The 14,592-nt window shown below is 40.0% G+C and overlaps 1 protein-coding gene across 5 annotated transcripts in view; it reads right to left on the reverse strand.

The window, feature by feature from the left end:
• The window catches only part of hook3 (hook microtubule-tethering protein 3), an 80,301-nt gene that overhangs the window by 15,693 nt on the left and 50,016 nt on the right, over positions 1 to 14,592 (reverse strand). For 4 of the 5 annotated variants that reach the window (XM_080194983.1, XM_080194989.1, XM_080194974.1 and 1 more), the window contains 7 exons: positions 14,522 to 14,591; positions 13,090 to 13,230; positions 11,009 to 11,096; positions 7,265 to 7,299; positions 5,475 to 5,557; positions 4,792 to 4,892; positions 4,125 to 4,229 (listed from right to left, as the gene is read on the reverse strand). In XM_080194983.1, coding sequence (XP_080051109.1) covers positions 4,125 to 4,229; positions 4,792 to 4,892; positions 5,475 to 5,557; positions 7,265 to 7,299; positions 11,009 to 11,096; positions 13,090 to 13,230; positions 14,522 to 14,591 — 623 coding nt within the window. Of the gene's footprint in view, positions 1 to 4,124; positions 4,230 to 4,791; positions 4,893 to 5,474; positions 5,558 to 7,264; positions 7,300 to 7,506; positions 7,776 to 11,008; positions 11,097 to 13,089; positions 13,231 to 14,521; position 14,592 lie in introns of those variants that run through there. The other variant, XR_013887765.1, reaches the window with a different exon arrangement.

A 14,592-nucleotide genomic window follows, 5' to 3' on the forward strand; every position in this document is an offset into this window, starting at 1 on the left:
CAGTAGGACTAGGGGGCACAGCCTCAAGATAAAGGGGGGGGGCGGTTTAGAACGGAGTTGAGGAGGAACTTCTTCACTCAAAGGGTGGTGAATCTCTGGAATTCTCTGCCCGTTGAAGTGGTGGAGACTGCCTTGCTCAATATTTTTAAGATGCAGGTTGATGGGTTTTTGATAAGCGAGGGGATTAAGGGTTATGGGGAGAGGGCGGGAATGTGGAACTGAGCCACAACAGATCAGCCATGATCTTATTGAATGGTGGGGCAGGCTCAAAGGGCTAGATGGCCTACTCCTGCTCCTTATTTCTTATGTTCTTATGAGTGAGGAGGGGCGTGGGGGAGGGGGGGGGGGGGTGGAGAGAAGTGAGGGTGTGGTGGGGGGAGTGACGGGGGGGGGAATGAGGTGAGGGGGCGGAGGGGGGGATGAGGTGAGGGGGCGGGGGGGAAGAAGTGAGGGGGCGGGGGGGGAAGAAGTGAGGGGGCGGGGGGGAAGAAGTGAGGGGGCGGGGGGGAAGAAGTGAGGGGGCGGGGGGGAAGAAGTGAGGGGGCGGGGGGGAAGAAGTGAGGGGGCGGGGGGGAAGAAGTGAGGGGGCGGGGGGGAAGAAGTGAGGGGGCGGGGGGGAAGAAGTGAGGGGGCGGGGGGGAAGAAGTGAGGGGGCGGGGGGGAAGAAGTGAGGGGGCGGGGGGGAAGAAGTGAGGGGGCGGGGGGGAAGAAGTGAGGGGGCGGGGGGGAAGAAGTGAGGGGGCGGGGGGGAAGAAGTGAGGGGGCGGGGGGGAAGAAGTGAGGGGGCGGGGGGGAAGAAGTGAGGGGGCGGGGGGGAAGAAGTGAGGGGGCGGGGGGGAAGAAGTGAGGGGGCGGGGGGGAAGAAGTGAGGGGGCGGGGGGGAAGAAGTGAGGGGGCGGGGGGGAAGAAGTGAGGGGGCGGGGGGGAAGAAGTGAGGGGGCGGGGGGGAAGAAGTGAGGGGGCGGGGGGGAAGAAGTGAGGGGGCGGGGGGGAAGAAGTGAGGGGGCGGGGGGGAAGAAGTGAGGGGGCGGGGGGGAAGAAGTGAGGGGGCGGGGGGGAAGAAGTGAGGGGGCGGGGGGGAAGAAGTGAGGGGGCGGGGGGGAAGAAGTGAGGGGGCGGGGGGGAAGAAGTGAGGGGGCGGGGGGGAAGAAGTGAGGGGGCGGGGGGGAAGAAGTGAGGGGGCGGGGGGGAAGAAGTGAGGGGGCGGGGGGGAAGAAGTGAGGGGGCGGGGGGGAAGAAGTGAGGGGGTTTGGGGGTGGAGGGGGGGGAGTAGTCCTTTTGTTGGGTTAGTCAGGGGGATGGAGGGGACATCTGTGAGACATTAGTCTGGATCTGTGCAACACTTACCCAGAGGTCTGAAGCTCTTTTAACCCTATTAACTTCTCCTGGGTAGCTACTGGTACAGCCCAGTGGAAGCCATCCCACACTTGTGATATAAATCTCATTTTTCAATTATTCTCAGTTGCAGTGCAATTACCTCGAGGAGATTTGCACTTCTAGGCAATTGCTGTACAAACCTTACCTGGGAACTTCCAAAGGGGATTCCCTAGCACATCTTTGAGAAATTCGCTAATACAACGCCAGGGAGTTCAGAAGTTATGGCACATTGTACTTGGAAAGAGTGTCATGGCTTTAGAGAAGTTATCAAGGAGATTTACAAAAATGGTATCAGAGTTGTAGGACTTCACTTATGATAGAAGAAACTAGAGCATCTGGAGTTCTTGTCCTTGAAGCAGAAAAGTGTTCAGAAATCGTGATAACATGAAAAATCAAGCAAATCCAGTAACTGAGAATGTGTTCTGCTGGTTCTATGTTCTTTTCAAAAATATATATTTATAAATGGAAACTGCACTGTATTAGAGAGTTTGGCTAGGTTGATATGTTGATCGCCTAGCAACCCAGTTAGCAGATACTTACCCAAGGCAAATTGGTAACTATAAATAGAGAGGATTGTCAAAGGTTTGAATAAGAGGTTCAAAGGAGGAGACGAGTTGTGAACTTTACAATTACATTCAAGAAGGTGGACTCACGAAATGAAGGTAATTGACAGTGACTTCTGAGGGGGCTACTTCAGATAAGGGAAGATCAAAAAGGAAAACTGCATAAAAGGAGTAATTTCAACATATGCAAATTAGTTGCCCTGAGACCTCAGCCCATGGCAAGAAAAGTTGTGTGTCTAAAGAACAGTCTCTGTGCAAAAGCCTGTTTGAGCAACCAGTTGTTCTACCCTTCAGAAGCAACCCGAAAGATATAAATGCCTGATATAGTAACTATTACTGGATTTTTTGAATAGAGTTCGTAGAACTCAATCCTCCCCAAACAGCTGATAAAGTTCTGAAGTTAAAGAATTAAAGGAGTTTTGGAACTGGGTAAATTTAGGGATACTTTGAAAGCCAGTGAGTTAGTTAAATGTATTTTTAGTGCATTTCATTCTTTAACACATATTTTGTTTAAGATCCTCACAAGGATGTTTGGAACATCCTGCTCTGGCTTCTCACAACTTTAATAAAATGATGCACCAAGATGAAAATTATAATACATTAAAGGTTTCGTCTCGTAGAGACTGAGCAAGTGATTTGGTAATTGAGTATTCAGAAAGTCACCTTCTATCATTATTTAAGGAAACCCTTTGATCATTGAAGGGAAATAAACTTATAGCTTCAGTGGGAAAAGCTTTTAAAAAAAATCAGAACAGACACTAAAGGGTAACTCAAAACAGGATGCAGAAGTCCAACAAGATGACCCATACAAGTATACTGTTCAGTATTTTTATTTGACCATATGAAGGTAAGCTATATCAATTCAACTGCAAATTCACTCATACTTATTACTCTATTCAGTCACCTTCCTGGAGAATAAAACAATTCAACAGTCCAAACAAATTTTGTTTCATCTAGTTTTAAAGGTGTGACATCAGATAGATATATATGAAAGGTATCTATGCTAAGGCACTAGTACCTGCTCCAGATCACAAGAAATGCAATCACATATGTAGATGAAGAGCAGTGTGATCAATTTCCCATAAAAACAAAATATTCAAGAGTCCTTAACCAAGAGACCAATATGATGGGGTCAGAGAAGCCAGATGCTATTTTGTAACATCACCCCAAATCCCTACTACTGCCTATTCAACATGAAATCACAAGTACGTCAGGACTTTCTGATGCCTGTTAACCAAGACAAAAATGTTTTGTCCTTGCTAAGTGCTCCACACTTCATCCAATAACATATTTCTTTCTGGATACCTGCTCATACTCAGTCTTAAAGTTGACTCTCCCCAGTAATTTGCTACTCAAGCTTCAAATCCAAAATCCAATCCATCACCAAGATTTATTTCTTCCACCCACCTCTGATTTTTGCTTAGTTCTTCCCATTATCTCTAAATTCCACTTCACCAATAACTTAGTTTCACACACAACTGTACCACATTCTTTCCAACACTACTCTTTTCTACTTGGGTTTCTGAGTGGACTATAGAACCTTCACACCAGACAATGCAAGGGTAGCAAATTCCCTGAAACGTATTAGTGAATCAGTTGACACTTATATGACATTCTAGCAGTTTTAATTGTTAGTTATGGGGCAAATCCACAAGGTCTCAACTATAAATTTTGCAAAATAGCATGGTTGGACTTTGATTTTGAACTGGGTTGCAAAACCAGAATGAGAATCAATCAATCATTCAGAAACCACATCTGCTCCTCAAACTATCCACTTTTCAAACACTGGTTTCATGTGTAGTCCCCTTCTTCTATCATTTAACTATTTTGCAATCACACACTGGAACACACTATCTAAATGTCTCTGCTTGCAATACACACCCCTCTCTCAAAGATCTTCTTAAAATTTCTCCCTTCTATTTCATTTAGCTATTCTCCCAAATGTTCCTCGTAATACAATCTCCAAAAATGAAGCATCTTGGAACCTTGCTACATTATAGACATTAAATGCAAGTTGCTGTAATGACAGATACACTGCAGCGTAAACAACTGAAAACGTACGAGGGAATGCAATAATTAACTTCCTGAAAACAGACCAGACCTACTCAGAATAGTGTGTTCATGACAACCTGAGAATTATATGCTCAGTTAACCAGAAGACTCTACAAATGTGAAGTGCCATACCGATAAGGAATGCAACATTCGTTCCTTTTCTTGCAACTGGTTTTTCAAAGATTGCACTTCTGGGGCTGCTCCCTGGTTCTGTTTGGGATCCAACGTTCTGATAACCTAAAGAAAGAGGGCAATTGTGTTAAAGCATCTTTAATTTATTGGCATAATTATGTAATACCAGGTAAGAACACTGAAAACATAAGAAATAGTTCAGGGAAAGGACCATACTCAAAGATGGTGGTGCTACAATAAAGAGCCTACAGTCACAGTAGACTGGTGCATTGATAACTTCATAAGTCAATATGTGACACACAATTGTCCACCACAATCTTTATGTAATCATGTATTGGCAGTCTCTTCTGTTGATCCCAATGATTTTGCCAACCTTTTCATCTCTCATGCTTTATCTCCACATTAAGACATGGCTGTGGCTCAAGAGCCTCACACTTCTTCTGTCACTGCAGCATGCCAGTTGTGTTGGTGAACATGGTTGCCCAACAGCCAAGATAGCTGATTGTAATTTTAATGGTGATTCACAGATAAAGTACAACTGATTTTAACACCATGTGCAAAGTAAATTTTCAATCACCAGCCAATATTGCAATAACAATCATTTTAAATTAGTTTAGATAGCCTTATGATTGACACCTTCAAGAAAATTCAAAGAAATTGCACTCACACTCTTAGCCTTTTCTAGGTACTTCTTGTATCGGTCCTCCATTTGTTTCATATCTTCATCCTTCTTTCTCAGGGCTTCTTGAAGCTCTTCAATCTTTTGAGCTGTATAAGGCAGAAGACGACGAGTTGAATTAACCTTATTAAACTGATATTACTTTACCTTATTGCAAAGTTACAACAATTTTCAAAAAGAAGCTAAGTTTTTTAAAAATTTATTTATTAACATTGCAAATGAAGTTACTTTGAAAATCCCCAAGCTGCCACACTCCAGTATCTGTTCGGATATGTTGAAGGAGAATTTAGCACAGCCAATGCACCTAGCCAGCATGTCTGTCGGACTGTGGGAGGAAACAAGAGCATCCAGAGCAAACCCAAGCAGACACCACATAAACAGTGACCTGAGGTCGGAATTGAACCCAGGTCCCTTGTGCTGTGAGGCAACAGTGCTAACCACTGTGCTACCATACTTGCTCATGTTGATAATAAATAAAAATTGCACTGTACTGGAACAGCAGAGGTGTAAAATATAAGATTAGTATCAATACAATAGATAGGTATCACAACAAATGCTAGAGTTTGGGCATTTATACATTTTAATTAAGTTATTGCTTTGCTAAAGTCAGCAAGGATACATCGCTAAAGTTATTAACGTGCAAATTTATTTGCAAATCGTAAGATACTTACAGCTGTTATTGTATTTTGGCTCCAAATCATCAATGTAAGCTCGTTTCTTCTGAAGCTCGGTGTGGGCTTCGTGCAGCTTCTCCCTGAAACATCAAGCACAATGTCAGAATGCTTAGAAATTCCACTGCTGAAAAGCCAATTATTCCAATTTTAAAATATATTGCAATAAGCTCTATGAAAAGTCCACAAGTTGTTTTCAACATCTGAAAAATCAAGCAATTTCAGGGGTTTATTCTGAAACATACATTGAATTTTTGATATGTTGAAGAAATAATGAACCAAAGATGCTGATTATAAGACAGAGTTCCCTGTAAAATGCCACATCAATATCCCCTATGTTTGGAATACCTGCTGACTTATCACAAACACTGCTGCAGAACAATTGCTAGAAATGTAATGAAGTCTGTGCATGCATTTTATATTACATTTTCACGTCTGTCACTTAGCATATATGATCCCCTTGAACCGACTACCTACTCAGGCTCTGTATTCCTTCCCTCTTCTTCAGGTCACCCTAACTTACCTTACCATTCCTAATAATTTTGTCCAAAAGGTGCATGGAAGCCAAAGACAGCCGTAATTCATCATGTTTCCTTTCTTTGCTCACCTTCCCAACTTAACCTATCCATCTTTTTCTCTCGAAGACTCTTTGTTTTCCAAACTATCTTTAGTACAATCGAAGACTTTCCAACTGCCTCTTTATATCCCATAGGTATAATAAAGATTTAACCATTTCTGAAAACAAAATGAAAATTAAGCATTTTGTTGGTTCTTTTGAAAATTAATTTACTAACGAGTTAACCTGGTGTTGTGAGACAGCTTGCTGTGCCCACTCCAATGCCAGCATCGCCACATCTTTTAACATCAATGACATGTCTTGGGTTTAATTCTACTTTTAAATTTACAGAACTCAACAGTTTCATGACTATGCAATCAGTTGTCAATTTTATTCTCTCTCATATTGTAGATTTTGATCTTGGGTAAAAAGCTTCTCATTATAAACATCACACGCATAAAGCTCTTGAAATTTTTCCTTTTTTGTCCTCCCATCCTGAATACACTCCTTGTAGATTTGTAGGTATTGTACTTTTCTTACATTCACTGTGTGACTTCATTAAACAATGAGCCACCTTAATAGGCCATTAACTGTTTTGTTTGGCAGAAATAACATTTCCAATCAGTTCTATACAATATACCATGCTCCTAACATTAACAATAGATGAAATCAATAAATCAAATCAATAGATCACTTGTATAGTTTTGAAACTTGCAGACAACAGAAAAATTTCACTTGTCCTTCAATCATTTTTATGTATTAGTAATGTATTCAGATTCCATTTTTCTTTAAAACTTTCCTTGGTTGAGAGGATGACATGATTGAAACCATAGGTATTCATTCAACCACAAAACACTGTTGTGCATTTGTCAATCTGTCAGTGTGGAATGGAAAAGATGCCACTTGATTTGTTTGCCTCCTAGTTCATCTGCCAAAGATAGGGGAAGCTCAGAGAGAGAGAGTATTGGCAGTCCAAGATTTTAGTCTTCTAATTATTGAAATGCCCTACAAAGAAGAGGTTTTATTCCACTGACTCTGAACGTGCACAGAACATATTTTCAATAGAAATTTCCACAGTCTAATGTTGAGAATTTTGGGAGAGGGCAAGGTAGGAAAATTATTAAAGTTATCAATGATAATTAAACCATTGTGCTAATACCTTATTTGCAAATGGTAGAATAGAATACCTAGATAACAGGCATTTTGATATGAGCTTTTTATAAAACATACTTACAAATGTTCTTCCAGTTTCTTTTTCAAAAGAATTGACTGCAAAAAGATATAAAAATACAAAATACAATCATAAAAGGTATATTTAAGTTCCAAATGCATTCTGGTGTACAAAGTATTATAATACAGAATGCATTAATGCCATTGTATAGTCATTGCAATTGTGTTCAGAAGTTTAATATTAATATATTAGTACAGACTGGCAGTTACGAATGTAAGATGTTATTTAAATGAAGGCATACTCACAATAGCCTACAGCAGATGGTCATGCCAAGAAACAGAGATAATATGTTAGTAGGAAGCAAAAACACCAGCCAGCAGAAGAAACTCTTCAGTAACAGATGAACGAGAAAAATTTAAGCCTCTTAATTTGTGGCACATGAATGTTTTGTCTGTCTTCTCAGCTGATATGAGTAGTAGCTCCATCATCTCTCCTGATCTGGAGAACTTTATTCATACATATCTCTTAATATCCACATTGTTTTCAAGCTTATGATTGGCTTCCCGCTTCCACACTAAAACACAAATGACAGTCACAGAAATGAAACACACATACAGGCTGCCAATTCTGATCATTACATGGAGCAGCAGCAGCATCGGAGTGTCTGATTGGTGCTGAAACTACGAACGGAAGACAGAAAGGGAAAATATATGGAGCTTTATTTAATCTTTTCCAATTTCACATTTAAGATTTAGAATCCATCATTAAAAAAACTCAAATCAAATTGTGGAAAATTCTATTTCACCTAATTTCATAAAGAATATCAAAATCTTTTCAATAAATTATTGCAAGCAGATGTCTGCTAACCTCTGGAATGAAGTATTTCAATATGTTCAATGAAAGAAAAATACTCAAATAATTATTCTAATACACAGATATCCAAATTAGAAACTGTATTCCATTGGGGGTCTAATTGTGTCATTAGAGGCACAAGGAGGCTGTCAGATGTAACTCCCTTTTAGCTCATGCCTACAATATATACTTTCTCTTTTGGTGGTGCTGTAAGCATTCCTTTCAACCCTCAGACCAATTCCCAACTCTACTTTCTTCAAAATTCAGGAACGCCTGAAACCAATTCCAGCTTACAGGCATTTTCAAAAATTTCACTTGAATATTTCCCAGTTTAAAAAGAACAGCTGTATGTCTTCCGCTCTCTGTACCTCTTTGCAACATTTAGTTCTTTTTGGAACTACTCATAAGCAAAGGAAAGTAAAAGTAAAGTTCACTTATTAGTCACAAATAGGCTTACATTAACACTGCAATGAAGATACTGTGAAAATCCCCTAGTCACAACACTCCAGTGCCTGTTCGGGTACACTGAGGGAGAATTTAGCATGGCCAATGCACCTAACTAGCACATCTTTGGGCTATGGGAGGAAACTAGAGCACCCGGAGGAAACCCGTGCAGACACGGGGAGAATGTGTGAACTTCGTAGACAGTGACCCAAACCGGGAATGGAACCTAGGTCCCTGGAGCTGTGAGGCAGCAGTGCTAACCACTGTGCCACCCCTCCCTCTGGGGAGTTCCAGGGCCATTGCAATGAATCGGCGTTCTTCTCCCCTCAAAGTTCCTTTAAAAGGTTCTTTGCACCAAGTTATGAAGCTTTGGAAGCATACTTTTTATTTATTCCTATATCAAAGTTTTCATTATAATGTTTAATGAATATAAAGAATATAAGATAAATAACCCAGCTTTATAAGTTGTCCTGGCTCTAAAATTACTAGTACAGTACTAGTAAGATTGTCCAGTACACTCAACCTTTCTGGATAGTTATTTTCCCCTATTCTGATTTTGCGCTCGTTTGTCAAATTAAGAAATAAATTAATAATGGCAAATGGTTGCTGATGTTTACACCCCAAAAATAAAACTTGTACTTTACTAATTTCTGTAAAAGAGTTCCTTTTACAAATGGGCAATTGCAATTTACTCACAATCTGTCTTTCTTAATGATCATCATCAGTAACATAAATACAGAATACAATTTTTTATAACTTGTTGCTAGAATTTGACTGCAAAATTGGAAGTATTTAATGAACACACCTAGAAGCTGTCGAGGGGCAGAATAGTTAGGGTATCATAACTACTTTCCTGCTATCACTGTTTAGTGAATACCCCAGTGTTTTTTTGTTTACCCTCCTTAAACAGCCACCTTTTATAACAGTCAGGTCATCTCCCAGGCCATGCACTCAACTGTGGAACACCTATACAAAAAAGACACCCATGTCAGACTCCTTGTCATCGACTACAGCTCAGCCTTCAACACCATTATTCCTAAGAAACTCATCTTCAAACTCTGTGGTCTGGGGCTCAGCTCCTCTCTCTACGACTGGATCCCAAACTTCCTAATCCACAGACTGCTATCAGTAAGGATAGGTAACAACACCTCCTCCATGATCATTCTCAACATCAGTGCCCTACAAAGCTGTTTCGTCAGCTCCTTACTATACTCCTTATACACGTATGACTGTCTAGCCAAATTCCCCTCCAACTTAATCTTCAAGTTTGCTGATGACACAACCGCAGTGGGTTGACCTCAAGCAATGAGGAGATGGAGTACAGGAAATAGACAGAGAATCTGGTGAACTGGCGCAATGACAAAAATCTCTCCCTCAATGTCAACAAAACGAAGCACAGTGGAGGATATGCCCCTGTCTATATCAAAATAGACAAAATAAAATGGTCGAGAGCTTCAAGCTTTTAGGTGTCTAGATCACCAACAACCCGTCCTGGTCCCCCCACGCCGACACAGTTAGGAACGCCCATCAATGCCTCTACTTTCTCAGAAGACTAAGCAAATTTGGTACATCCATTATGACTCTCACCAACTTTTACAGATGCACCATAGAAAGCATTCTTTCTGGTTATATCACAGCTTGGTATGGCTCCAGCTCTATTCAAGATTACAATAAACTACAAAAGATCATGAAATAAGCCCAGTCCATCACTCAAACCAGCCTCCTATCCACTGACTCTGTCTATACTTCCTTCTGCCTTGGAAAAGCATAGTAAGGACCCCACACACCCCGGACATACTCTCTTCCACCTTCTTCTGTTGGGAAAGAGATACGAAAGTCTGAGGACATGTGCCAATCCACTTAAGAACAGCTTCTTCCCTGCTGCTGTCAGACTTTTGACTGTTCTTACCTTGCATTAAGTTGATCTTTCTCTATACACTAGCTATGACTGTAACAATACATTCTGCACACACTCCTTTCCTTCTCTATGAACAGTATGCTTTGTCTGTATAGTGCACAATATTATACAAATAATATTTTCACTGTATACCAATACATGTCACAATAATAAATCAAATCAAAAAGGTATTTGTAGCAAAACCATTTTGGGAGAGCAACCAGACCAATGAGGTAAGTCATGGTGTTGACGAGTTTCAATATCCAGCCAGTTTGTGAGGTTCTGTAGCGCTAAACCAGATAGTAAAAGGGAGTTAAATGTAATAGTCACTCCATGACATTCTCAAACTGTAAGCAGGATAGGCAACACAGCAACTTTAGTAATGATGCAGAAGGTGATGTCTGTCTTATGAACTGGCATGCTGCATGACACTGAAGTCTAAAAAAGGGAGAAAATAAATTGGAGATGCAAATAAAATAGCAAAGGCAAAAGGTTTCAAACCATTTAAAAGACTTGCTGTTAATTAGTTAAGCTTGTTTTAAAAGAATCAGTGAGCTTATTGAGAATGACATTGACGTATTATTAAATATGTTTCGTACTGAAGGCACACTCACATCTTCTGCTCTTGAGCCCTGATCTTGTAACGCCTTCTGAAGTTCTTCAACCTGAGACTGTATTTCCAAAATCCTCTGATTGGCTAGTCTTTCAGAAAAAGATTAAAAAGTCATTTCAGTTCTGATTACACAAATACAATTGTGAAACTGCCCCCCCGACCATATTATTTGCTGCTTGTTTAGCTGTTCCTTGTTTTGCCACCTCTCTTCTTTACCTGAACTCCTTTCTACAATTCCCTGTGGACCTTACTATCTCCCTACTCCCCCACTAATTCATCATCCTTTACCATTTCTGATCTTATGTCACTTCCTACTTCTGTTTTGTTCCATCATGTCTTGAGCTCTCCACCCTCCTTCTTCACCCTTATGCACTTGGTACAACAGACTGAAGGCAATATTTTAAACAGCATTTGATTCTTTACATTTTTGTCAGCACTGCTCAGAATGCACAGCCATGTAATTTCCACTGAAAAAACTTAATTTGCAGTGTCTTTTTTGACCGAGATACCCCAAAGTGCTTTACAGCCATTGAAGTACTTGATGTGAAAATAAGCTGAGAAGAAGAGTCTGCAATGTAATATAAGCATGTTAAGGTAACATATAAGCAGGTGGCAGGTAGAGCATATGTGAGGAAATGTGAGATTATTCACTTTGTTTGGGAGGATGGAAAACACATTTTGTCAATGGTGTAAATTTATTAAACATTGATGCTTGAGGAATTTGTGCATCTTTGTACAAGAAACACAAAAATTAACATGTAGGTATAGTAGGGAATTATGAGTGGCCTTATTATAAGCAGGCTGAAATTGAAGAGTAAAGAATATTGCAGCAATTATACAGGACTGTGCTGAGACCAAAGCTAGAGTACTGTGTACAGATTTAGTCTCTGTTCTTAAAGTTGCCTCAGAATAGGGTGCAATGATGGTTCATTAGATTGATAGCTGATATGACAGAGTTGTCCTATGACATAAGATTGGGCTTATACTACTCATTGAAACATAAGAATCTTCATAAGTGTAGAAAGGTTCTTTCCCCTAGCAGGAGGGTGTAGAATCAGGGTACACAATCTTAGGATAAGGGCCAACGATTTATGACTGAGATTAGGAGAAATTTTTTCCCTCAGAGGGTTGTGAATTTTTCGAATTTTCTCCCCAAGTGGGCTGTAGATACACAGTCATGGAGGAGTACATTCAATGCAGACTGAAACATTTGAACCCAAACAGAATTAAGAGGTGCGAAAATCATATGGAAAAGTGTTAAGCTTGAAGATCAGCCACAATCCTATTGAATGGCAGAGAAGGGTCAAGGGGCTGTACAACCTGTAGTAACTTATATCCCTTTGTTCTGTTCCTTTTTAAAAAGCTGTGGATCTTCAGTTTGGATAAATGCTCCACATCCAAAATGTCAACCTTTTTGTTCCTTGCCAAACGCTATGGGTGAGATTTTCCAGCCACATTAGCCCCAAGACTGAAAATTCCTGCTCGAAGTCACAGATCTTTGCATGGTTGCTCGCTATGATTCCCGTGGTAGACGGGACAGGAAAATTCCGCCTTTTACATTTGCAGCACTTTTTGTTTGTGCAATGGGTCTACAAATTTAATTACTAAATGCGTCCCTCGTATTAATGCACAAAGATTTGCCAACAAACTGAAGTATGATTTGCCAAATAAGCTAGTCCATCTCTCTGCCACCAAGCTTCTAGCATGTATTGGCAACCTCATATAGATTAGAAATCGGCTGTAGGTGCACCATAAAACCGCACTGCTTTCCTTCTAAAATCCAACTCAACAAATTTTATGCAAATGCTATTGAAATGGTAAGGTCTTGTGGTTAACAAACTGTTTTGATTTTGAAATTAAAAACATTACAAACCCACAAAACCAAATCACTTGATAGGAAAAAGCTGAGCAGAAAAGTAGTTCCAGTACACAACTTCTGTTGCAATTTATTCAACATAAAACATTAGGGTTTTCCCTTTGATAACTGTTCCAAATACATACTGTGCATCGTCTGACTGTGTAACTTTGAGATGTGTGTTACAGTTGTGTGTGACAGCAAATCACCATTGCATTATTTCCTACCTGTTCTCTGTCTCTAGTTCACTCTCCCTTCTGTTGGCATCCTCCAGTAAACTTTGTAGTAAAGCTATCTTTTCATTATCAGATCCTTCTTGGTTTAACTTCAGGATCTTGTTTTCATGTTGCAGCCGGATAAGTTTTTCCCTAAAACAGGAAAATAATTTTAATCCATACATTACATATTCAATAATTTAATTCATAAAAGATATGATAAAATATTATACAACATAAATTAAACAATCCAATTACCATACATCTGTCAAATCTCAATTATAAGGAAAGTGACAGTCAAAATTGTGGACAATGCTCTTAAGTGGCATTTACTCAGTAACACCATGCTCACTGATGCTCAGTTTGGGTTCCACCAGGGCCAATCTGTTCAACTTCATTACAACCTTGGTTCAAACATGAACAAAAGTGATCCCCAGAGGTGAAGTGAGGGGACTGCCATAGATACCAAGGCAGCATTTTCCACAGTGTGGTATTAAGGAGCCCAGCAAAACTGGAATCGATGGGGACTGCAGGGAAAGTCTCTACTGGTTTGAGTCAAAAGGATGATGATTTTGGTTGTTGGAGATTAATTATCTCAGTCCCATTACATCTCTGCAGGAGCTCTTCAGGGTAGTATCCATGGTGCATCTTCAGCTGCTTCATCAATGATCTTCTTCATCAGGCCTTAACTACATCTGCCCTGCAGTTACCTGTTTTCTCTTTCTGTCCTTTCTTGAAAAATGGTGCAACATTTGGCAACTTCCAACTAAATGGGCCCATTCCTGAATTGAGGGGATTTTGGATAATCATAGCAAGTGCACCCATTATTATCTCTGCAACTATCCCTTAGAATCCTGGTGTATAGACCATCAGTCCAGGGAATTGCTGGATTTTAGTCCCTGAAATTTCTCCAATACTTTTTCCTCTGTTGATATGAATTCCCTTCATTTCTTCTCTTTTTTGCCCTTAGGCTACCATCTATTTCTGGGAAGAAATCTCTACTGTGGAAACAGTATTTAACGTATATATTTGTTCATTGCCTCTGTCATTTCCTTGTGGTAATCTCTCCTGTCTCTACTTCCAAAGGACCAATGTTTACTTTAGTTTCTATCTTCCTTGCTATATATTAAAACTCCTGCAATCTGTTTTTTTAAATATTTCTGGCTAGTTCACTCATTCTATTTTATTTCTTTTCTTGTAAACTTATTGATGGCTCTTTGCCAGTTTCTACAGATTTTTTGGAGCATTTTAAGCCTCTCTTTTAATCTAATAATAAAGAAATTGAAGGCACAGTCCTATTCAAAGGTAGGAATAATGAAATTGCACTTGAACATGAGTAATTCATGTTAACTCCTTACAAGCCCATATTAAATCATGTAATTTGCCTTTGAAGGAAAATACACAATGATAATTTAAAAAATATAGCACTCAAAATTTTACTTACTTGATTTCAGGTGTTACTATCTCTGCTGCTAAGCTGTCTGATGCCTCTTGACTGTTCATTGGAATAAGTCC

Source organism: Carcharhinus amblyrhynchos, chromosome 1 (assembly GCF_965287045.1).
Source record: "Carcharhinus amblyrhynchos chromosome 1, sCarAmb.v2.hapA, whole genome shotgun sequence".
In the NCBI taxonomy this organism is placed as follows: Eukaryota; Metazoa; Chordata; class Chondrichthyes; order Carcharhiniformes; family Carcharhinidae; genus Carcharhinus; species Carcharhinus amblyrhynchos.